The 23,431-nt window shown below is 37.5% G+C and overlaps 2 protein-coding genes across 3 annotated transcripts; both read left to right on the forward strand.

Moving 5' to 3' along the window:
* The first annotated feature begins 16,227 nt into the window (after window positions 1-16,227).
* LOC149256231 (glyceraldehyde-3-phosphate dehydrogenase, cytosolic-like) lies at window positions 16,228-17,490 on the forward strand. Its single transcript, XM_089455273.1, has 4 exons — window positions 16,228-16,337; window positions 16,481-16,580; window positions 17,131-17,277; window positions 17,410-17,490. Exons 1-4 carry the CDS (start codon window positions 16,228-16,230, stop codon window positions 17,488-17,490), a joined length of 438 nt encoding a protein of 145 aa, XP_089311399.1.
* On the forward strand, window positions 16,707-21,714 carry LOC149256232 (protein STRUBBELIG-RECEPTOR FAMILY 6-like). Of its 2 annotated transcripts, XM_089460702.1 has the most exons (12): window positions 16,707-16,932; window positions 17,159-17,277; window positions 17,410-17,470; window positions 17,572-17,871; window positions 17,995-18,128; window positions 18,356-18,506; window positions 18,706-19,819; window positions 19,988-20,059; window positions 20,149-20,220; window positions 20,531-20,596; window positions 20,793-20,858; window positions 21,008-21,520. In XM_089460702.1, the coding sequence occupies exons 10-12, from the start codon at window positions 20,547-20,549 to the stop codon at window positions 21,339-21,341; spliced, it is 450 nt and encodes a 149-aa protein (XP_089316828.1). In that variant the 5' UTR covers window positions 16,707-16,932; window positions 17,159-17,277; window positions 17,410-17,470; window positions 17,572-17,871; window positions 17,995-18,128; window positions 18,356-18,506; window positions 18,706-19,819; window positions 19,988-20,059; window positions 20,149-20,220; window positions 20,531-20,546; the 3' UTR covers window positions 21,342-21,520. The 2 variants fall into 2 exon arrangements, 1 of the variants encoding a protein (XP_089316828.1); XR_016267271.1 differs by lacking the exons at window positions 18,356-18,506; window positions 18,706-19,819 and adding an exon at window positions 21,559-21,714 and having other exon boundaries at window positions 21,008-21,427.
* Window positions 21,715-23,431: the final 1,717 nt, after the last annotated feature.

Raw genomic sequence — 23,431 nt, forward strand, 5'->3', positions numbered from 1 at the left:
CTGGTTCAATAATTTTCTATGTTACCCCTCAAGCTATCAGAGACATGCTCTGCTTCAACCCTCAGAAGAAGTTGGTTCCTCTGTCACTGGTAAACCTGATAAAACAAGGGGATAAACTTACAGATGCTCAAATTGTTAAATTCAATCAATTATACATCAAAACTAAGATTGTGATGGGCCCTCCAATTCTTCATGTATATCTCAATGAACTGGGCAGAGACCTGGCAGATATGATTTCTCCCATCTTGGGATATAGTTCAATTGAGCATATTGATGCAACTGTGCTGGTAATGATGCTTATGTTTGCTCCTGGCAAGTCACCAATCTGCTATGACTATGCCACCTGTTAGTGTCGGTCTTGAGCCCTCCATCAGTGATCAATAACTCTTTGCATTTGCATTTATAGGTGTCTCATCAGTGTCAGTTTTGCATCCCGCTAGGCATGCCATAACACTGAATGGAGGAGCTGGTCTTTGTTCCCTTCTCGGCTTTGCTGAATCAGGTCATACCACAATGTAATTGAGTCATGCTTGTTTTTATTCTTGTTTTGAAGTCCCATGGTCTTAGGTCTAGGGTTATGAGTCAAAATCATTTCAAGGTCATGAGTCATGGTCAGTAAGTGCCCAGCAAGCCGGAAGGAGTTTTGTACATATGTTTCATTGTCATCTTCTTCAGCTACAGCTCATCTTATGCCTTGGATTTAAAAACATTGTTTTTAATTCCAAGGTCATGTGGAATTTGAAAAAACAAAGAAATTTTCAAAAATTTGTAAAAATGCCGGCAACAACCCTAGTTCCTTCGCTACAGTCCATCAGGCGGTCAACCTGCAAGAAGAACGGAGTCAAACGCATCAAAAAGCTCATTCCAGGACAAAAAGACTCTAAAATAGTGTTAAAAAGAATGTCCAAGTGGAAACATTAGAAAGTGGGTTCTAAAGTTAAATTTTTTTTGAAATGAACCTATAAAAGCAATTTTCCCTCTTTAGTTACTCTTATTGTGCATATGAAGGTCAAAAATTCATGTTAGAGGCAAGAGGAGGCAACTCGGGCAAAATTCTGCAAATTACAAGGGTAATTCTGCTGCGCGACCACGTGGGTGGGCGCGACCAAAAAAAGGCCAACGCGCTGTGTTAAATTACACAGGCGCGACCAAACGGAGGGGTGAGACCAAACTGGCAGCTTGCGCGACCAAAAAGTCTGCCCGCCCTAAAAACTCACCCAAACGCCAAATCTCCCTCAAATTTGCTCGATTTTGTTGAGGTATGTCTCTTCCACGTGTTGTGTGATGGTTTTGTGGTTGCAAAGGAAGGTAATGCTCATGATTTTATGCAAGGAATCAATAGAGAATAAGCTAAATGACTTGATGTTTTGCAAGCAATATGTATGACAGTTTGTTTGTTTTTCAAGGCAATTTTTTTTTCCTTATATCCCTCCATTCATTTTCCCAAAATTAAATTACATATGTTAACATGTTATATTTGTTAATCTCATTTGCAAATTAGTCATACCAAACCTGCCCCTTAAATCCTATCAAATCCTACCCCTAAATCATGTGCAAACCCTAGTCCTTTCAAACCCTACAAACCCTACCTTTTCCCCATGTTATATGATTAAAACCCTACTCTCTCTACACAGCAAATTTGCATACGTTAATACACAGCAAAGTAAAAAAGAAAACATTGTAAAAAAAACAAAAAGAAAAGTGATGACAAGGCATGCACATAAGAAATTGTAAAAACAGTGAAAATGTCATTTGCATAGCCTTATAAAAAATAAAGAAAAGTGTCATCTTGCTGTGTATATGTCAAAGATTCAAAGCTGTGTTAAAGTCATCACAAAATTCATCAAAAATACAGCTGCATAATTGTCAAAGGAAACAGTTTTGTTGTGTTAGGGTTTCTCATTAGCATGGTATCATCTCTCTATCCATAAAACTCTGTTTTTCCCTATCCATTCCTTATATTAAAACCCTAATTCAATTGCATTTCCCTTCATTAAAACTCCTTATGCAATTGAATGTCCCTCCCTATGATCAAAGCACACAGTGAAACCCTAATTCCCCATGGTAAAAGCATGATGAAGCTGCCTCTGTTCTAAATGAATTGCTGTTATGTAAATTAGATTGGCAGTGATTTGTAAAGAGGGTTTCATGGTCCCCCTAAACCTAATTCCTAATATCCTCTTTTTTCCTTAATTCCCAAGTTACCAATTCCTTCTTCCTTCCGCTGCAGAATAATCACAGCAACCCCTTCTCATCATCTTGCAATTAAATACCCTAAACCCCTGTTTTTTATTAGCATCAAATGGATATTTTCACATGAGTAAAAACAGAGTATGCTCCTCAATGACATTCTAAACAAAATGAAATGAGCAGCCTGTTACTTGTACAAAGTTGATGCTACCCTATTCCGCCCATGACATCCTTCCCTCCATCATGATGATTTTCATTGTCCTTTCCCTTGGTGCTTGGAAAACACAGTTTCCCTAAATAAAGTATTGATTTGCAAATGATGAAAGATAGAATAACATGTTTAGCATTATGTGATGTTTTCCTTCAGAATTCCCTGCTTATATATATATTTTTTCCCTTTCCTATATGTAAATTCCCTCCCCTAACATATCCCTCATGATGTTTCCCCTTGAAAACAGCATACTTCACAGCATTTTGCAGGCAGGGCAGCGGTCATTTTGACTTATTTATTCCACCTTGCTCAATAACACCATGTCAACCACTGAGACTAATGAGCAAGGTGATGACCGATCATCATCTACTGAGATTGAGATACAGCAGAGGCCTCGTAGGGGAGGCAAGGGTGGTCATCACAGGAGGGAAGAGCCCACATCATTGACAGAGTTGCAGGCTTGCCCATTGGCAGTGTCTTGTTTTCAGCATATGGCTTGTTTTCAGTTTTGTGAGAGGCTGTCACACATCCAGCATCACAGAGACTTGGCCCGGTTGTTTGTCCTCCATCTCCATGACAGGCAGGTCACCCTTGCAGGGGTGAATTTTGTGTTTTCTCCAGAGGCTATCACAGATGCTACCGGGATACCCAATGTGGGTGAGGTATGGCCAAAGCGCAAGTGGGTGGACCTCGTATACTATGAGCCATATGTTAGGCCTGCCTTTGTGCATCACTTGACAAGGAACTTTCCTATCAAGTTCCTCCGAGCAGAGTATATAGACACCATGAGACTCATTATGCACTACTTCACATGCGAGGGGAGATTCTCACGAGTATTTTCTTGTCATATCCGCATGATGATGCACTTCACCAGAGTGAGGATGATGAACATCTCGGCATACTTATTTCATGACATTCAGAGGATAGCCACTACCTTTCGGAGACAGACTCCAGTACAGCAGCTCCGGAGCCTATGCCATCATGGTCTTATTCAGCTAGTAGTTTCCCATCAGCTGAGCCAGCAGGGCATCCCTTGGGCGGATTTCATCTCCCGAGATGTTTTCACACAGCCACATTCAGGGCCTGAGGCAGTTCATGAGGAAGGAGGGCCATCACATCAGCCCGAGACCAGCATCCCGAGACACATGGCTTCTTCTCCTCGGGTCACATATCAGAGAGGTCACAGGACCTTATTTGCAGCAGCCCGACGAGTACTTTCTCTACAGCCAGTGGAAGGGGTCTCGTCTTCATCATCAGAGCAGCGAGTGTTATCTCCACATCAGGTGGAAGGGGCCTCGCTTTCTTCATCGGCACAGGCAGTACGAGAGGGCAAGCAGCCCATGGTCGAGGATGAGGCAGTTGGCGAGGCACATGATGATTTCACTGGTCGTGATGCTCATTCTCCTCCTTCTTCAGATTTCTATGAGCTCAAGGAAGAGAACCTTGTGTTGCAGCGGAAGCTTGAGATGGCTCAGTGGACTATCACTTATTTAGAGCAGCGGACCAAACAGCTGGAGACCGAGAAGGAGTTGGATGAGTTATGGAGGATTCGATTCGACCGAGACATCAACCGCAGGAGGCCTGGGGACCCATTGCCCAAGGATAGAGAGTTATTGCTCATCCGAGCAAATTGGCGCTTGGAGGGACTGTTAGAGAAGGCAAACCGTGACAAAGAGCTGCTCCGGAACATGAAGACACACTACTGGGCAAGATTACATGTTTGCAAGGCGAGAATGAAAATTCTCCAAAGAGAGCTGTCAGAGGCCCGGAAGAAGAAGAAAAGGACAAATCCACTCCGCATCTTGGCTGAGGCATCCCTCACTCATCATGGTACTGATCAGCCTTGATCTAACATCAAAATCTGAAAATTTTGAGAATTTTGGAGCATTTTGCAAATTTTTGGTAAAATTACAGGTTTTGCCCACGGTTTGGTCTCACCCCGGGTGAGACCATTTTGAAGGGCTGCTCGGAATTTTGCAAACTTGGCATTTTTGGAAAGGGCATGCAAAAATAAAAATTACCAGTACTTGGGGGCAGCCTAATTTTGAGTTTTGAGCCTCCAAAAGCTCAAAATACACCTAAAAATTGACTTTCTGCCCACTTTTTGAGTTGCATAAAGTGACCTTGGGAGAAATGGTTTTTGAGGGGTCAAATATACACCAAATTCAGAAATTCCACTTGGGATGGAAAGTAGACAGGCCAAGCTTTCCAATGAGCCATCTTGCACCTGATTTGGATCAGTGGAACCCACTCAAAAGTAGCTGTAAAGGGGCGCGACCAGAACTTCCAGGGGCGCGACCAAAACCTCCAGATTTGCCAATTTTTGACTAGTTCGGCCAGAAAAGCACTATTTTCACTTTGGTTGACTATTTGGGCATGTAAATGATGGATTATTGTGTAAATTTCATGGCATTAGATACTTTTACTCTTCTTTACCACTTCTAGAAGCTTCTTTGATGTAAATAGTGAATATTTAATGCATAGATAAGCTTCCTAAGTTTTAGAGGTAAGTTGTTGAGCTGGCCTATTATCTAGTGACTGATTTAGAATTAGTTGCAACAGCTCCTAGGAAGCTGAGCTCGACCCCTAGAGGTGGGGAAAGAGGTTTGACCTTCTATATTATGCCTTCTCTTTCTCATTTTGATGGTTGGACTCTAGAGGGAGAAGGGCTATTGTATTTTTGACTTGTATTTTCTGCAATTTGAGGAAAAGGAAGGCCAGGGTTTTGCAGACTTCATTGTGGATTCTTGTGGATTATTATGTTGATGGTGTGTCTCCTACTGTTATTGTAAGTGTGTTTATGTGTTCCATTTCTTGATCTCTTGCTGCTATTTAAACAAAAGAAGTGATAAAATTTGAATTCATGCATGCCATGCTCAGCTTTCAATTTTGTTTAAAATTTATGTTTTCCACTGTCTAGAGAGGATTCAAATTCATTGTTTGCCCTCTTTAGCCTCTCTTCTTTCTTCCCTGATCATCTCTTTCAGTTAAAGGCATCAGCATAGACTCCTACCTTGCCCCAAAGACCCACCTGCAAAAACTGAGCTCAATCCCCGCACCCTAAATTGCACTCCCTCCAATTGCCACCAAAAACCCAAAAAATCTTTAAATCAACCCCCCTTATCAATTTACTAGCCTAATATCTTTGATCCTAATTGGTCAGCTTATTATATTATAAGATCTATCAAATCTGACCCGAGAGAGCCTTCTCATACCTCGTAGGGCTAGCTACGAGGTGAAATGGTTTGATGTAGCCTTGAGAGTTTGTCTATCTCAGCCTAGGTGAATTCCAAGCGCTAACACCACCTACATATCAGACAAGATTCATGAGCAATTGATGAATTTAAGGAGAGACAGGATGTTCAGATACACCTCCTACATTTACCATTTGATCTTGTACCATCAACATGAGAAGTTTCACTTTTCAATCAAAAGAATGGATGCCCAAGGCAATCCTAGATCAGTGGTCTATTGGTCTTCTGTCTTCCACATTAGACCTGAGTCTCCATACACCTACTGTGAATTCATGGATCTGTTCATCCATCCAGCTATGGCAATGCTGATGAGCTCACCTCCTCCAAGACTCACTGATGATATGCAAAGGATTCTTCAGCTGTCAAAAGCTTATAGCATTGGGGATTGGTACTTCTACCAAAACCACACTGTCATCAGGATATATGGGTGTGATCTACCTCCTTTCAAACTACCCAAGTATGTGCCTATGAGGCTATTTGCCCTAGAATACTTTAGGCAATTTGGCAGAGTTGATGTGCTTCACTTTTCAGGAAAAGGTAAAAAAGCACAGTTGAAGGTCAAAAGCCAACTTGGCCATTTTATCTATAATGAGAGGGAGCAAGGATGGAGAGAAGCAGAGAGAATGCTTGAGGCCCTTGGCCTGCAAACCAGTTTTATATGGGTACCCTATGACCCTAACCATTTCATAACTACAAGGAGGCTCAAATATAAGTTATCTGCCTATGATCACCATAGCATCCCTCACATTGAAAAGTATGCAAATCAAGACAAATGGAGGAGAGGGACCTTAGAAGAGCCCTTGTCACAAGAAGAGCTGAACAACAGGGCATTAAGGAATCTAAAGAAGATGGCTGACCTTGAGCTTTGTTCACAGGTATTCACACTTCCAAGCACACAAACGGGAGCAGCTGAATCCTCCACAACTGCCAAGCAGCAAACTACCAAGGCCACTGAGAATATATCCAGCACAGGCAAAGAAAAGCAAATGGAAACAGAGCAGACACATCAGGAGAAGGAGCAGTCACCTCCAGTGACCCAAGAGCAAACAGATAAAGGAGGGCAGCAGCAGGCAGAGCAACAACAACAACAAGATCTGCAGAGAGAAGAAGGGCAACATGACAGTCAACAGCCCTTACAGCAGGAGGGAGTAATTAATACTCCAACTTCCACTGAGCAACAGGCTCAGAACATAGTGCCTCCTAGGCCAGAAGTCACCACCGATGCCTCGGTCCTCCAAACTCCTCAAAAGGAGGACCTAAGCAGGAAAAGGGATAGAGACACTCCCCTTACTTCATCTATCAACCAGGGAGAAAAGAGACAAAGATTAAATGATTTTGCTGAGGAGGACATAGCAATAAGAGAGGCATTGGGCATGGTCCCACCCAGCAGAGAAGCTTCAGCAAGTTCCTTCCAGCAGGAACAGGACAGGGCGATGGGAGGGGAGGTCAGCTCCTCCAGACAGCAAAAAGAAGGACAAGTGAGCATCAAACAACAATTTATAGACATCAAAAGGAGGAATGAGCCTATCAAAGTACAACTGTACAATCATCTGCTAAACATGGCTCCTTCTAATCAGCAGAGACTTATGTCTGCCTTTGATGTAGGTGAGGGCAAGATGATCATGAATCATTTTATGCCTACAGCACTGCAGCCCCAATCTGCCTTAGATTACCTCAGGACCAACCTGGAGGTCATGGCCAAAGACATACACCCAATGGACAAAATTGAACTGCATAAACAGACTGGTGAAATGGTGTATGCCTCTTTAGCAGACGAAACATTGGAAAATTATAAGCTAAAGAGCAGCCTCAATGCCACAGCCTCTCAACTGGAATTGGAGAAAGGCATCATCCCAGGCGAAGGACAACAGAATAAGGTCCCTTGAAGACATAATCATCGAAATTGGGCATGATCCCAAAGATATTTCAGGGATACAAGAAATCTTGAAGCTAAGGGATGCTGACATGGCTGCCATGAGAAAGAAAATCAAGATCCCAGCTACCATTCACTCTCAGACAGATGAGGTAGCCCAACAAAGGCATGAGAAGGACACCACAAATTTATTAATCTCCATTTATAAACAGCTGGTCCAAGCACAAGAGAAGTTGGGAGAATCAGAGGCTGTAAAGGCAGCATTACAGGCATCTTTGAAACAAAGAGAAGAAGGGCAGACTTCTCAGCCTCCTCCACAGATCATCAATCTGGAGGAAACTGCTCCTATCACTGCCCCTCCTCCTCAACAGACCGAGCAAACAGCAACATCTACTTCAGCAGCGCCAACAACTACAGAGCAGGCCCAAAGCCTAGATATGCAAAAGCTGAAGAACGAAATCCAAGTCCTGGAAGCTCAAATGTTGGAGCTCAATTCAGCCAAAGAATCTTTGGCTAAAGTCAATGATAGATATGATAAATCCAAACAAACTGTGGCTGAGAAAGACAGGGAGGTGAAAACCCTCAAGAACAAAATAAAAGAACTAGAGAATGATCTCAAGTTGGACAAAGTGGTGGCTGAATTGAAAATAGTGCTATGGGCTAACATTGGAAAATCTATCAATGAGCAATGGCCATACATTGAAACTATCCATGAGCAACTAGAGCTCATCCCAAAGGCACAGAGGGAGATTCACAGATCAAGAGCTCAATTGGGCAGTATGCCTGAAGTGGCCACCAGAATGATCAATGTACTTAAGCACAGAACAATTTCCCAGTTAACTGCCATGGGAATTACAAACAGAACTGACACTATCCAAATGGTTAAAAGGGTTCTCACACTGAGAAACTATGTGCAGACATTGGAAAGAAGAACCCAGGATATGCAGACTGAGGTGAACAAGTTTCTGGAAAAATTTCAAGTGTTGGAAAGCAGAGGACTCCCTGGCTTACTGAACAGCGCAGGGAGATTATTCACACATGACCAATATGCTAAAAGGGTCAATACATTTGCCACCAGCCAGATCAATGATAAGCCCAACACCTCAGAGGAAACAGGGCCAGCCACAGGACAGTCTCTTTACAACAGAGTTGAGAATCTGTTTTTTATAATGAATGAGATCAATCACCTGTTTGGGGTAGCTCCCAATTTCTTCAAATACACAGAGGCAGAGGAGGCAATGGATGCTATTCTCAGGCATCAACTCCCTACGCAAGAATGGTGGAAAAATGCCATACAGAAGATTTTGTAAACAGGGAGCCACTTAACAATTTTGTTTCTTAAAGAGTATCAGTTGTCATGCAGAACACACTTCAACAAGATCAGCATGCATGATGGATTAAAGTTGAGCCAACTCAGCAGATGCATCGGCCAACAAAGCAGAAATAGAAGACTACAGGTGGCAGGGCCGAGAAAATACAGCGCAGCAAGAAATAAAGACGCATCATTCAGCGTTAAAGCAAAACGGCTCAACCGACTCAATGACCTCCAAAGGTCAAAATTACCCTCTGACAAACATAAAGAGCATTTATGCTGCATTCAAAGTGAAATAACTTTTTTTCCTACTTTCTGTACGCATTTATGAAGATATTTTCTCTCTCAGATGACTCAATACCTGAGATATTTTGTATAAGCATTGCTATAAAGTCCCCTTCGCATGAGCTTGCAAGGGTTGTTGTTGATTTCTCCTAAAGAAACTCTTATGCTGTAATCCTTTCAAAAGTCTAATAAAGAAAGTGATGGAATTTCTCGGATTTCTGAAGTGTTGAATGCGTTCTGGTGTCTGTAGATGACTGCTGGATTCCTGTGTATTTCACCATACAATAAGTCTCTGTAACTCTCTCTGTTAATTAGTTGTTTTGTTAAAATCCATATATGTTATCAGATTTTCAATACTAAGCAGCAAGGAAAAAGAATAACTTTCAGGATTTATTCACTGAGTACCCCGAGTTCAATCTGTGTTGTTTATGAATGTTTTTCTTCAGCTGTAATCTAGATAAGTGTAATTCTTAATTGCTGCACTTTTAGAATACACCTATCACAGTGGCCTTTGTCACAGGAATTCAAGTCATGCTCCTGTGCAGTGTGTTCACTTTCACCTCACCAACTTAATAGAAAATTCTTAATTGCTTTCTATTAGTTGACATACATCACCATCTAATCTAATTTTGTTTGTCTAAAATACACAATAGGCCCTGCAGTTTGAACAACACCAGTCCTGTATATCAAGTCATTTCACAACTCCAGACTCCATTGCCCAATGGTATTTCACTATCTAAACACTACATCATAAGACCTGAAAGAAATCCTTCAACCAAAACATTAAACCAAAACCCGAGCATAATAGCTAGCCTAAAACTCCATCATAACAGAGACAAATCATAAAGAGAGAGCCCTCTCTGATTACATTTTGGCTAGAAACTGTGATCCAAAGACTGGTTAGTGGTTACCCCGGCCGTATTCCCTTGGGAGTCATAGGGAACAACCTGGGTGTTAACACTTTGTACTGAGATTGACACTGGATAATCTGTGTTCTTCCTGGTTTAAATATTGGAGGACAACTGGGTTATTTCATTGGTAAACTTCACAGCTTTAATAACTCTGTAAGTAGCAAGATGAAACCTTCAAATTAGTTCAATGATTTACTGTGCAATCCTTTCCTTGAAACTAACAGGGAAGGAATGCCTGTTAAAAAAAGCCGCAGATGAGTTTGTACTAGATTGCAAAGTTGACAACCGCTATTGTGACATAATGCAGGGATCTTACCAATAATCATATTGGAGATGTTGTTCCTTTTCAACTTCCACCTCACTTACAACGCCTGTAAGCTTGTAGGCAATTATTAGATGTTTTGGCAATGCTTCGGGAACATGCTTTGTAGAATTTGGGCAATAGGGAGTTCTTTTATTAGATTTTATAGTATATGATGATGCAATATACAATAAAAGGTGGCTAGTGCACAATAAGGCCAATGATTTTTGCAATTGGCAGGTTGCTTTCTGGTAATCAATTGACTGGAAGCCTTCCATATACTTTATCAACTTTAACATTACTCTCTGATTTGTAAGTAATGGCAAATTGTATTTTGATTTTTTTCATCAAAAGTTGTAGAAATGCAATACAACTAATGCAAATACTTACAATCCTTGCAGGATTGTCAATAATAATCAATTAACGGGTGCAATTCCAGACATTTTTCTAGGTCTTACAGGTTTAGTTAATCTGTAAGTATTTTCATTTGATCTTTTGAGTGTTTCTTAACTTCCGTTTGAAAACTGTATAAGTTCATATTTTGTTATAATTAGTATGAGCTTTAGAACATTTTCAATCGATCTTTGCTTTTGCAGAGATTTCTCTTCTAACAATTTTAGTGGTCCACTCCCTGCCTCCATGAGCGATTTGACAAGTCTTTCTTCTCTGTAAGTTACATACATTTTTCTTGGCAGATACAGAGATTAAATGACTAATAAGCTTTCTTTTACTTGAGTAGGGGCTGTTCTTGAAACATTTTGAAATATTTTAGGTTTGCTTGCAGGCATTTGCAGAATAATATGTTAAGTGGAAATGTTAATAATCTAGCAGATCTGCATTTGATAGACTTGTAATTCTCTTTTGAACTACTATATCTGTTCATTTCCAGAAATGCAATGCTCAAATTTTTTTAGTTGTGGTAAAATTTTTGGAAGGTGTAGATTAATTTACAGAAACTGATAAAAGATAGCACTCAAGAAGCATTTCTTTTGGATTGGTGGCAATGCCAATTTTATTCATAAAATGTTGTTACTGTATTTCAACAGAAATATAGAGAACAACCTTTTTACTGGATGGATGCCTCCAAAATTGTTGACAATTACAAACTTCAAGTAAGGATATGCAACATTTCGGATAACTCGTGCAAATTTCAAAAATGTTTGATCACCTTGCTTGTTATGCATCTTGATCTTTGTCATTTCTGGATTGTGGATAACCTGGGCACAAGGGTTCTTAACTTTCATCATCCCTATATTGACAGGTATGGTGGCAACCGGTTTGACACATCTCCTGCCCCTCCACCACCTTCTTCTATTTCTCCATCATCCCCAAGAAGCCCTGGGCATAATTCATCATCAGGAAAGAGTTCCCACGATGAAAGAAAAAGAAAATATTTAACTAGTGGGAGGATTGCTAGTATTGCAGTAGCAGGGCTGTTAACTGTCATTGCAGCTGTGCTTATTATTATGTTCTTTGTAACAAGGAAACATGAAAGGAATTCAGGTGTGGAAAAGAAATATAAAGGCAGGGATAAATATAAAAATGAGGAGAAGATATTTTATAAAGATGTGGAACGGGCTCCCGTGCCACCCTGACATACCTCTGAAACGGGCTCCATCATACCTCTAAAACGGGCTCCATCAAATCTCTGGGGGGGAATTTCATCCATGGCTTTCCTGAATGTAGAAATTTCAAATCCTGCTTGATCATTATATACGGTATCTTTCAAGAATATTTGAGTTCGTTTGCATAATGAATACATTATTCTTTGGCAAAGTCTGCTTGTATAATATATACATTATTCTTTGGTAAAGTCCTTTTAAATGAGAAAATTTTCTCTTCTTCCTTATTTATTTATCTAGGAGGAATTCTTCATTGAAATTTAGGCATATTTGCACATCATTCTCCTGATGAATTTTGGATCGTCTACCTGAAGATTGTTCTTCGTTTTACATTTTTGTTCTTCGATTTATTCCCAACAGCATTTATGTTTTACGGACAAACTGAAACAGGAAGATTTTATTAACTCGTTTGATAGCGTTCTTCTACCATATTTTGCCCACTCAAATCTACGTGTCATGCTTGTATACCGTTAGATTATGTGTTAGACGATTACAGAATTGTTAATCGTTGGATGAAAGGAAGGTTATCTGAAGGTTCTCTGGATATGGAGGGTCATTTGGTCGACCTCTTGTCTATTATCTGCTGCAAAGTATTCTCTGCTCTTGCTTCCCGTGCCGCCCTGACATACCTCTGAAATGGGCTCCATCAAATCTCTGGGGGAAATTTCATCCATGGCTTTCGTGAATGTAGAAATGAGATGAATTCAATGAGAGAAAAGGATTCATTGATCCGGAGCTCTGCGCACATAGTATCATTCCACGGAACCGCTGTCATTCTTATCCATTTCGCGGAGGAAATTAGGGGAAACGGAACTGTAGAGGCATTTTCTGATTTGAACGGTCACAGTCCCTTGCCATTAGTGGCCATTATTTTTAATTTACGGGCAGCACTGCTTTAGCCTTTTTCCAAGCTCCAGACTGCCTTTTTTCAAGCTCCAGACTGTCGAAAATAGGCCATATCGTTAGGGACGTTGGAAAACCAAAATACAAACAGTGGTTCAACCTTTGAGTGTTTTCGTATTATATTTTTTTCGTCCTCTCGCAAAAATTGTGCTTGCTGGCATTGAATTTGCGGTCGAAAATATAAGAACGCTTTGGAAATGTCAGAAACTGTAAAATACACTTTCCGACTGGCTATGGGCTGGTCAATACCCTGATCGTCTTCCTGTGAAGTTACCAGCATTTACAGGCCTTAATTTTTGCTTTAAAGTAAAATTAAAGTCCTCCTTTAACCTTTAATGATATTTACACCAGTGGTTTCGAAAACGGACAATACTGGGGTTTGGCAGCTTGAAAGCTCGAGGTGTGTTTTTAACCATTGCTTTTGTTTATTACTTTTTATTTATGTATGTAAAGAAGGAAGTTCTTCGCTCCTAAGCGTCTAATGTTAGATAGAACAGAAATAAATCACGTTTTTTCTGACCTTCAAGGCGTTGTATGCCGTTAACAGCGGGAATCTCACGCTGTTTGGCAGCTCAACAACACTTACAGAGCGTCGTTTTCACTGTTGAGGTAACATTTTCGGCACCGGCAATCATTATTCTTTCACCTTTAAATTTACTACATTTATTAGTACTTCCGTTAAATCCTTGCATTTGGCTGCTCAGCAAAGTAGGTTTGTTTGTTTTGCAGTATTTGCGATAAATGTTCTATATAAAAACCTGGGATTACCTCCCCTTGCAGGATGGGTTCAAAGTGTAGGTGATCCTTGCGGTGAGAATTGGTTGGGTGTTCAGTGCGTGGGGCCTAACATCACTGGAACGTATGTTCGATGCTAGATCCTATAGATGCAATATTACTCTGTTTTATTCAACTAGTAATTGGTCATATTTTTCTGGCCTTTTTAACCTCTCATTCTTAAGTAAGGAGTCAAATTTTAGTGGTTCTTTATGCTTTTTATGGACTTTGTACTGAGACTGACACTGGATAATTAGTGTTCTTCCTGATTTAAATATTGGAGGACAACTGGGTTATTTCATTGGTAAACTTCACAGCTTTAATAACTCTGTAAGTAGCAAGATGAAACCTTCAAATTAGTTCAATGATTTACTGTGCAATCCTTTCCTTGAAACTAACAGGGAAGGAATGTCTGTTAAAAAAAGAAGCAGATGAGTTTGTACTAGATTGCAAAGTTGACAACCGCTATTGTGACATAATGCAACGATCTTACCAATAATCATATTGGAGATGTTGTTACTTTTCAACTTCCACCTCACTTACAATGCCTGTAAGCTTGTAGGCAATTATTAGATGTTTTGGCAATGCTTCGAGAACATGCTGTGTAGAATTTAGGCAATAGGGAGTTCTTTTATTAGATTTTATAGTATATGATGATGAAATATACAATAAAAGGTGGCTAGTGCACAATAAGGCCAATGCTTTTTGAAATTGGCAGGTTGCTTTCTGGTAATCAATTGACTGGAAGCCTTCCATATACTTTATCAACTTTAACATTACTCTCTGATTTGTAAGTAATGGCAAATTGTATTTTGATTTTTTTCATCAAAAGTTGTAGAAATGCAATACAACTAATGCAAATACTTACAATCCTTGCAGGATTGTCAATAATAATCAATTAACGGGTGCAATTCCAGACATTTTTCTGGGTCTTACAGGTTTAGTTAATCTGTAAGTATTTTCATTTGATCTTTTGAGTGTTTCTTAACTTCCGTTTGAAAACTGTATCAGTTCATATTTTGTTATAATTAGTATGAGCTTTAGAATATTTTCAATCGATCTTTGCTTTTGCAGAGATTTCTCTTCTAACAATTTTAGTGGTCCACTCCCTGCCTCCATGAGCGATTTGACAAGTCTTTCTTCTCTGTAAGTTACATACATTTTTCTTGGTAGATACAGAGCTTAAATGACTAATAAGCTTTCTTTTACTTGAGTAGGGGCTGTTCTTGAAACATTCTGAAATATTTTAGGTTTGCTTGCAGGCATTTGCAGAATAATATGTTAAGTGGAACTGTTAATAATCTAGCAGATCTGCATTTGACAGACTTGTAATTCTCTTTTCAACTACTATATCTGTTCATTTCCAGAAATGCAATGCTCGAATTTTTTTAGCTGTGGTAAAATTTTTGGAAGGTGTAGATTAATTTACAGAAACTTATAAAATATAGCACTCAAGAAGCATTTCTTTTGGATTGGTGGCAATGCCAATTTTATTCATAAAATTTTGTTACTGTATTTCAACAGAAATATAGAGAACAACCTTTTTACTGGATGGATGCCTCCAAAATTGTTGACAATTACAAACTTCAAGTAAGGATATGCAACATTTCAGATAACTCGTGCAAATTTCAAAAATGTTTGATCACCTTGCATGTTATGCATCTTGATCTTTGTCATTTCTGGATTGTGGATAACCTGGGCACAAGGGTTCTTAACTTTCATCATCCCTATATTGACAGGTATGATGGCAACCGGTTTGACACATCTCCTGCCCCTCCACCACCTTCTTCTATTTCTCCATCATCCCCAAGAAGCCCTGGGCATAATTTATCATCAGGAAAGAGTTCCCACGATGAAAGAAAAAGCAAATATTTAACTAGTGGGAGGATTGCTGGTATTGCAGTAGCAGGGCTGTTAACTGTCATTGCAGCTGTGCTTATTATTATGTTCTTTGTAACAAGGAAACATGAAAGGAATTCAGGTGTGGAAAAGAAATATAAAGGCAGGGATAAATATAAAAATGAGGAGAAGATATTTTATAAAGATGTGGAACGGGCTCCCGTGCCGCCTTGACATACCTCTGAAACGGGCTCCATCATACCTCTGAAACGGGCTCCATCAAATCTCTTGGGGGAAATTTCATCCATGGCTTTCCTGAATGTAGAAATTTCAAATCCTGCTTGATCATTATATACGGTATCTTTCAAGAATATTTGAGTTCGTTTGCATAATGAATACATTATTCTTTGGCAAAGTCCGCTTGTATAATATATACATTATTCTTTGGTAAAGTCCTTTTAAATGAGCAATTTTTCTCTTCTTCCTTATTTATCTATCTAGGAGGAATTCTTCATTGAAATTTAGGCATATTTGCACATCATTCTCCTGATGAATTTTGGATCGTCTACCTGAAGATTGTTCTTCGTTTTACATTTTTTGTTCTTCGATTTATTCCCAACAACATTTATGTTTTACGGACAAACTGAAATAGGAGGATTTTATTTACTCGTTTGATAGCTTTCTTCTACCATATTTTGCCCACTCAAGATCTCTGCAGTAATTTCTGTGCCTCTGTTATTTTTCAGAATTATATGTTCAAGTATGATAGTGTCCACGGACAGTGGAAGCATCATGAAGTCAAGGTCAAAGACTCGAAAACTTTACTCTTTGGAGAAAAATCTGTTGCTGTATTCGGTTTCAGGTAAAACACTTGTTTATGGAGATCAATGAGAGTTTCTTAGGTCAATTATTGCTTGAGCTTAGGCATGAACAGAGTGTAAGTGCTGACATTGTCTATTTGTTCCCATTTGTCCAACTGTTCACATTTTGGTTTGAAAACTGTAGAAATCTTGACGAAATACCATGGGGCGAGGTCGGCGCAGAGTATGTGGTTGAATCCACAGGTGTCTTCACCGACAAAGAGAAAACAACTGCTCACTTGAAGGTTTGAATATTACCATTCCACAATTCAATTATAATTGATTTTTTCCTTCAAAGTTTATTCGACATGCTACTAATTAAAAATACAATGTACCTAAAAGTTGATAAATGATATTTGAGGCGCAGGTAACTAAGGAGTTGTCACATGTAATACCGCTCCCTCCCTACATGAGCAAGGAGATTTGGCAATAGCATGTCCGCTTTGGCTCTTTCTCAATTTATAAAATTGACACTGTTGACTGATATCGGCATAACCAACCCTATTCTAAGTTGAAACTTCTTTCAAATTGAGCAGTCACCTCATGAAAGGTTACCTTAAAATTGCTCCATAGTTGTGACTATTCGAAATTGACGAGGTGATTAAAAAATAACATGTTTGTTTTCAGTTTCTTTGGAGAACAATCTATTCTATGATTTTTTTTGTGGTGCATGCAAAAATATTTGAAAGGCTATTAACATATCTAATTTTGTAAATTTCAAACGGTATAAAGTGCAACAATGGAAATTACAATTTGAACTCCATATAATAATTTTTTTTGGTTGATTTCTAATAGGCAAGTTCTAAAAATGTTGTTATATCAGCTCCAAGCAAGGATGCACCTATTTTTGTTGTTGGGGTTAATGAGCACCAATACAAATCTGATTTGAACATTGTTTCAAATGCAAGTTGCACTACTAACTACTTGGCTCCCTTGGCTAAGGTTTGCAATGATATTTTTACTAAATTATCATAGTTTTCATTGTATAGGTGTCTTTATATGAGAAAAATTACATATTGCTGGGGAGGAACTATATGTTAAAAGAGAACAAAAACACTCTGTTTTCTCTGGCAGGTAATCAATGACAAGTTTGGCATTGTTGAAGGTCTCATGACAACTGTCCATTCCATCACAGGTACACTTACTATGAACTAGTATTATGCCCTTGAATTTTATTGATACAAGGCGTTTGCAAGCTGCATTGACTTATGTTTCTGTATGTAAACAACAACACAGAAGACAATTGATGGACCATCAAACAAGGACTGGCGAGGTGGCAGAGGAGCTGGTTTTAACATTATTCCTAGCAGTACAGGAGCAGCAAAATTTTGTTAATATGAATCCCCACCAGCATCGCCTTTTATGTTCTCACAGCTACTAATTGTGATTGTATTTTTGAAGGCTGTTGGCAAGGTTCTACCAGCTCTCAATGGAAAGTTGAGGCCTTCTGAGTACCCACACCGGATGTTTCAGTTGTTGATTTGAATATTAGACTTGAGAAGTCTGCCACTTATGACGAGATCAAGGGGCCATTAAGTAAGTAGTCTCAGTTACCCCCTAAGAAGAGGAAGGGATGAGGATATATACAATCTCTGTCAGGAATAAGTTTCGAGGTTGTGTATTTCATTTTAACTATATATGGTGCATTTCATTTTATAGGGAGGGATCTGAGGGAAAATTGAAAGGAATTCTTGGTTACACAGAGGACGCTGTGGTAACCTTGTGCCATATAGAGACTTGACAACTAACAACCCAAAAAACTTCAAGAACTTGAAGAAGATATAGTATATTGGGTAAGATTTATTGTTTCCAATTCCAGAAGAGCAAAATCCTTTCTCACTCATGTCACAATTTTCACTCATACTTCTCTAAAGTTAAGAATTGTACTTATCAGCGGTCCAATGCATTCACAGGCTTAGGGATCGTTTCACTACCTTTGTTGAACAGGGAATGATAATTTTGTATTGGGAGAAACATATAAAGAGCATTGCTCATTGAATTTTTTTCAAACTTTTGTCAGGATTATTGAATGTATTAGAACTAATTCAGAAGATGGAGGAACCAAAATAACTTTCTGTAGCTGATTGCTTTTTACTATAAAGGAAATTTGAGTTTCATCTACATTGAGTTCATTAGAGCTGTTATGATACTCAGCAACGGATGTGTGGCAGGTTATATTCCTTTCTGATGATTGGTTTGGTTTATTATTTGACATTTCCGCCATGTTATATTTGTCCTTTCCCATTGAAATATTTAACAAATCCCCATATCTATATTCTTCTTTAGTTCTTGTTGAATAGGGTCATCGTGAGTTTATTCTATCTTTATTTTTGCAGTTAACGTGGACAAATTTTTTTGACCTTCTGGCAGGCTTTGGACACAAACATCACTTCTAGTGGCATATGGAATGCCATAAAGTTCCTGACAATTTTCACGTGTTCTCACACTAATAGGAAGTCCGGAAAGAACATTTGTTTTAGTTTCTTGACCTTCATCATTATTCTCATCAGAATCTAATGAATCACTATAAGTAACTGGAAGAAGATCTAGACACTAATAGGAAGTCCAGAAAGAGCATCTATTTTAGTTGCTTGACCTTCATCATTATTCTCATCAGAATCTATCGAATCACCATAAGTAACTGGAAGAAGATCTAGAGCTGATATTTGAGACATTTCTGAAGCACTGAAGATAGACAATGAATTTGGCATGCTTGCAACATTTAAAGTTGACAAGTTTGGGGATTCTTTCCAATTCTTTGGATTAGAATGCCGACAACCATTTTCTAAGAATTTTCTGTCCCTGGGCATGTTCCTGTTTAGTCCATAATTTATGTTTTAATTTGCTAAATATACAATGAAATATAAAACAAATAAGTAAGCCAAATCCCCTTCAATCAATTTTCTAAAAAGGTGTGAGCATTGTGAGTCATCTGCCATGCTCCAGTGTTTTATGTTATTGAAGAAACATAGAATGACTAAATGTTGAACCAAATGTTTCAGTTACTAGGCTTTTCTATCAGTTGAAATTCCTGCAATTACAGTCTTTTGACACAGAGGCTTCCCTTCTGTACGGACCTGATCAAAGGCACTCTCCTTGGATGTGACATGCTTGAGATTAAAATTTTGAATTGAGTCAACTTCTGCCTTGCTTTTTATGGACTTTGTACTGAGATTGACACTGGATAATCAGTGTTCTTCCTGGTTTAAATATTGGAGGACAACTGGGTTATTCATTGGTAAACTTCACAACTTTAATAACTCTGTAAGTAGCAAGATGAAACCTTCAAATTAGTTCAATGATTTACTGTGCAATCCTTTCCTTGAAACTAACAGGGAAGGAATGCCTGTTAAAAAAAGCAACAGATGAGTTTGTACTAGATTGCAAAGTTGACAGCCACTATTGTGACATAATGCAGGGATCTTACCAATAATCATATTGGAGATGTTGTTCCTTTTCAACTTCCACCTCACTTACAACGCCTGTAGGCTTGTAGGCAATTATTAGATGTTTTGGCAATGCTTCGGGAACATGCTTTGTAGAATTTAGGCAATAGGGAGTTCTTTTATTAGATTTTATAGTATATGATGATGCAATATACAATAAAAGGTGGCTAGTGCACAATAAGGCCAATGATTTTTGCAATTGGCAGGTTGCTTTCTGGTAATCAATTGACTGGAAGCCTTCCATATTCTTTATCAACTTTAACATTACTCTCTGATTTGTAAGTAATGGCAAATTGTATTTTGGTTTTTTTCATCAAAAGTTGTAGAAATGCAATACAACTAATGCAAATACTTACAATCCTTGCAGGATTGTCAATAATAATCAATCAACGGGTGCAATTCCAGACATTTTTCTGGGTCTTACAGGTTTAGTTAATTTGTAAGTATTTTCATTTGATCTTTTGAGTGTTTCTTAACTTCCGTTTGAAAACTGTATCAATTCATATTTTGTTATAATTAGTATGAGCTTTAGAATATTTTCAATCGATCTTTGCTTTTGCAGAGATTTCTCTTCTAACAATTTTAGTGGTCCACTCCCTGCCCCCATGAGCGATTTGACAAGTCTTTCTTCTCTATAAGTTACATACATTTTTCTTGGCATATACAAAGCTTAAATGACAATAAGCTTTCTTTTACTTGAGTAGGGGTTGTTATTGAAAAATTCTAAAATATTTTAGGTTTGCTTGCAGGCATTTGCAGAATAATATGTTAAGTGGAACTGTTAATAATCTAGCAGATCTGCATTTGACAGACTTGTAATTCTCTTTTCAATGACTATATCTGTTCATTTCCAGAAATGCAATGCTCGAATTTTTTTAGCTGTGGTAAAATTTTTGGAAGGTGTAGATTAATTTACAGAAACTGATAAAAGATAGCACTCAAGAAGCATTTCTTTTGGATTGGTGGCAATGCCAATTTTATTCATAAAATGTTGTTACTGTATTTCAACAGAAATATAGAGAACAACCTTTTTACTGGATGGATTCCTCCAAAATTGTTGACAATTACAAACTTCAAGTAAGGATATGCAACATTTTGGATAACTCGTGCAAATTTCAAAAATATTTGATCACCTTGCTTGTTATGCATCTTGATCTTTGTCATTTCTAGATTTTGGATAACCTGGGCACAAGGGTTCTTAACTTTCATCATCCCTATATTGACAGGTATGGTGGCAACCGGTTTGACACATCTCCTGCCCCTCCACCACCTTCTTCTATTTCTCCATCATCCCCAAGAAGCCCTGGGCATAATTCATCATCAGGAAAGAGTTCCCACGATGAAAGAAAAAGCAAATATTTAACTAGTGGGAGGATTGCTGGTATTGCAGTGGCAGGGCTGTTAACTGTCATTGTAGCTGTGCTTATTATTATGTTCTTTGTAACAAGGAAACATGATAGGAATTCAGGTGTGGAAAAGAAATATAAAGGCAGGGATAAATATAAAAATGAGGAGAAGATATTTTATAAAGATGTGGAACGAGCTCCCATGCCGCCCTGAAATACCTCTGAAACGGGCTCCATCATACCTCTGAAACGGGCTCCATCAAATCTCTGGGGGAAATTTCATCCATGGCTTTCCTAAATGTAGAAATTTCAAATCCTGCTCGATCATTATATACGGCATATTTCAAGAATATTTGAGTTCGTTTGCATAATGATACATTATTCTTTGGCAAAGTCCGCTTGTATAATATATACATTATTTTGGATTGCAGGTTTCTGTGGAGAGGTTTTTGAGAGATTGTATTCGGATAATCCACAGTATTCATCATTTTCTTTTTGTCGACGTTTCGAGCCTAGAGCAAGGCTCATCATCAGGACTTTGATGTACAGAGAAGAGAGAAAAAGATCTGAGATAAATAAGGATAAGGTTGATCGTTTAGGGTTTTTTTAGGCCGACCTAGAGATTATATTAGTAAACTAATATTTTATTTATTATTTTAATAATTCAATTAACCCTAAAAACCTAGCCTAAAATTTTTAATGTATTAATTTTAAATATATTATTTTTATTTTTAAATGTATTAGTTTTTATTCTTTAATGTATTAATATTAAATGTATTATTTTTAATTGTATTATTTATAATGTATTTTTAATGCATTAATTTTAAATGTATTATTTTTAAATTTTTTAATGTATTATTTTTTTATGTATTAATTTTAAATGTATTATTTTTAAATGTATTATTTTTGATTCAATTAATAATAAAATTTTAAAGTATTATTTTTAATGTATTAATATTAAATGTATTATTTTTAAATGTATTATTTTTAATGTATTTTAATGCATTAATTTCAAATGTATTATTTTTAAATTTTTTTTATTTTTTTATTTTTTTTATAATGTATTATTTTTAATGTATTAATTTTAAATGCATTATTTTTAATTGTATTATTATTGATTCAATTTTTAATGTATTAATTTTCAATATATTATTTTTATTTTTAATGTAATTCTTTAATGTATTAATATTAAATGTATTATTGTATTATTTTTAATGTATTCTTAATGCATTAATTTTATATGTATTATTTTTAAAATTTTTAATGTATTATTTTTAATGTATTAATTTTAAAAGTATTATTTTTAAATGTATTATTTTTGATTCAATTAATAATAATGTATTATTTTTAATGTATTAATTTTAATTGTATTATTTTTAAATGTATTATTTTTTATTCTTTTTAAATTAATGTATTAGTTTTATGTGGATTTCAATTGTTAAACTGATTAGTTATATTTCTCTTTAAATTTTTATTGATAAGAATTAGGTTTATTTATGAGCTCTATTTTTTATTTTATATATACTCAGATTCATGTATTGTTAATTTTTAACTTAGATTTATATGCTTTATTAATTAATAAGATTTCCTTTTAAAGTTTTATTGTTGAGAATTAGATTTATTTTTATTTTTAAGCAGGCAGTTCCAGTTTTTACTAATGTCCCATCCCCCATCCCTATTAAGGTTACCAGGATGTTTTATGATTTCAATTGCTTCACGAATTTTACGCTTGAAATGGTGTTCTTCTCTGGCAACGATTCTGGTTTCTTCAAGGCATATGTGATGGTTTGTTTTACCTACATGCTCAGCAAGAGCTGAAGAGCGAGTTCTTTCTTTACGGATATCAGCGCTATGCTCTTTGAGTCTTATTCTTACAGACCTGCCAGTTTCCCCTATATAATGTTTTCCACAAGAGCAGTTTATGATATAAACTCCTTTCTGCTGAAGTTGATCCTGGCTGTCTTTAACAGACTTCATACCTTGCTTGATAGTTGACAAGGGTTTGAATGAAGTTTTGATGTCTTTTTTCCTGAGAATTTTGGCAATTTTGTCAGTGATACCTTGAATGTATGGAAGGTATGCATTAGAAGTTGAGGGGTCTTTTGTTTTGTTTATATTGTTTCCAGATTTTGCCTTTTTAATGGCTTTGAGGATGCTCTTACTATTGTATCCTAAGCTGGCAAAAGTTCTTTTCAGGTAAGCAATTTCTTCATCAGCGTGGTTGTCATCTGAGATTCTACAAGCTCTAGTGAAGAGTGTTTGCAGTACCCCGGTCTTTTGCGCTGGGTGGTGATGTGAATCAGC

Source organism: Pinus tabuliformis, chromosome 7 (genome assembly GCF_031772625.1).
Source record: "Pinus tabuliformis cultivar Carrire ecotype Pingquan chromosome 7, CPIR1, whole genome shotgun sequence".
Lineage (NCBI taxonomy): Eukaryota > Viridiplantae > Streptophyta > Pinopsida > Pinales > Pinaceae > Pinus > Pinus tabuliformis.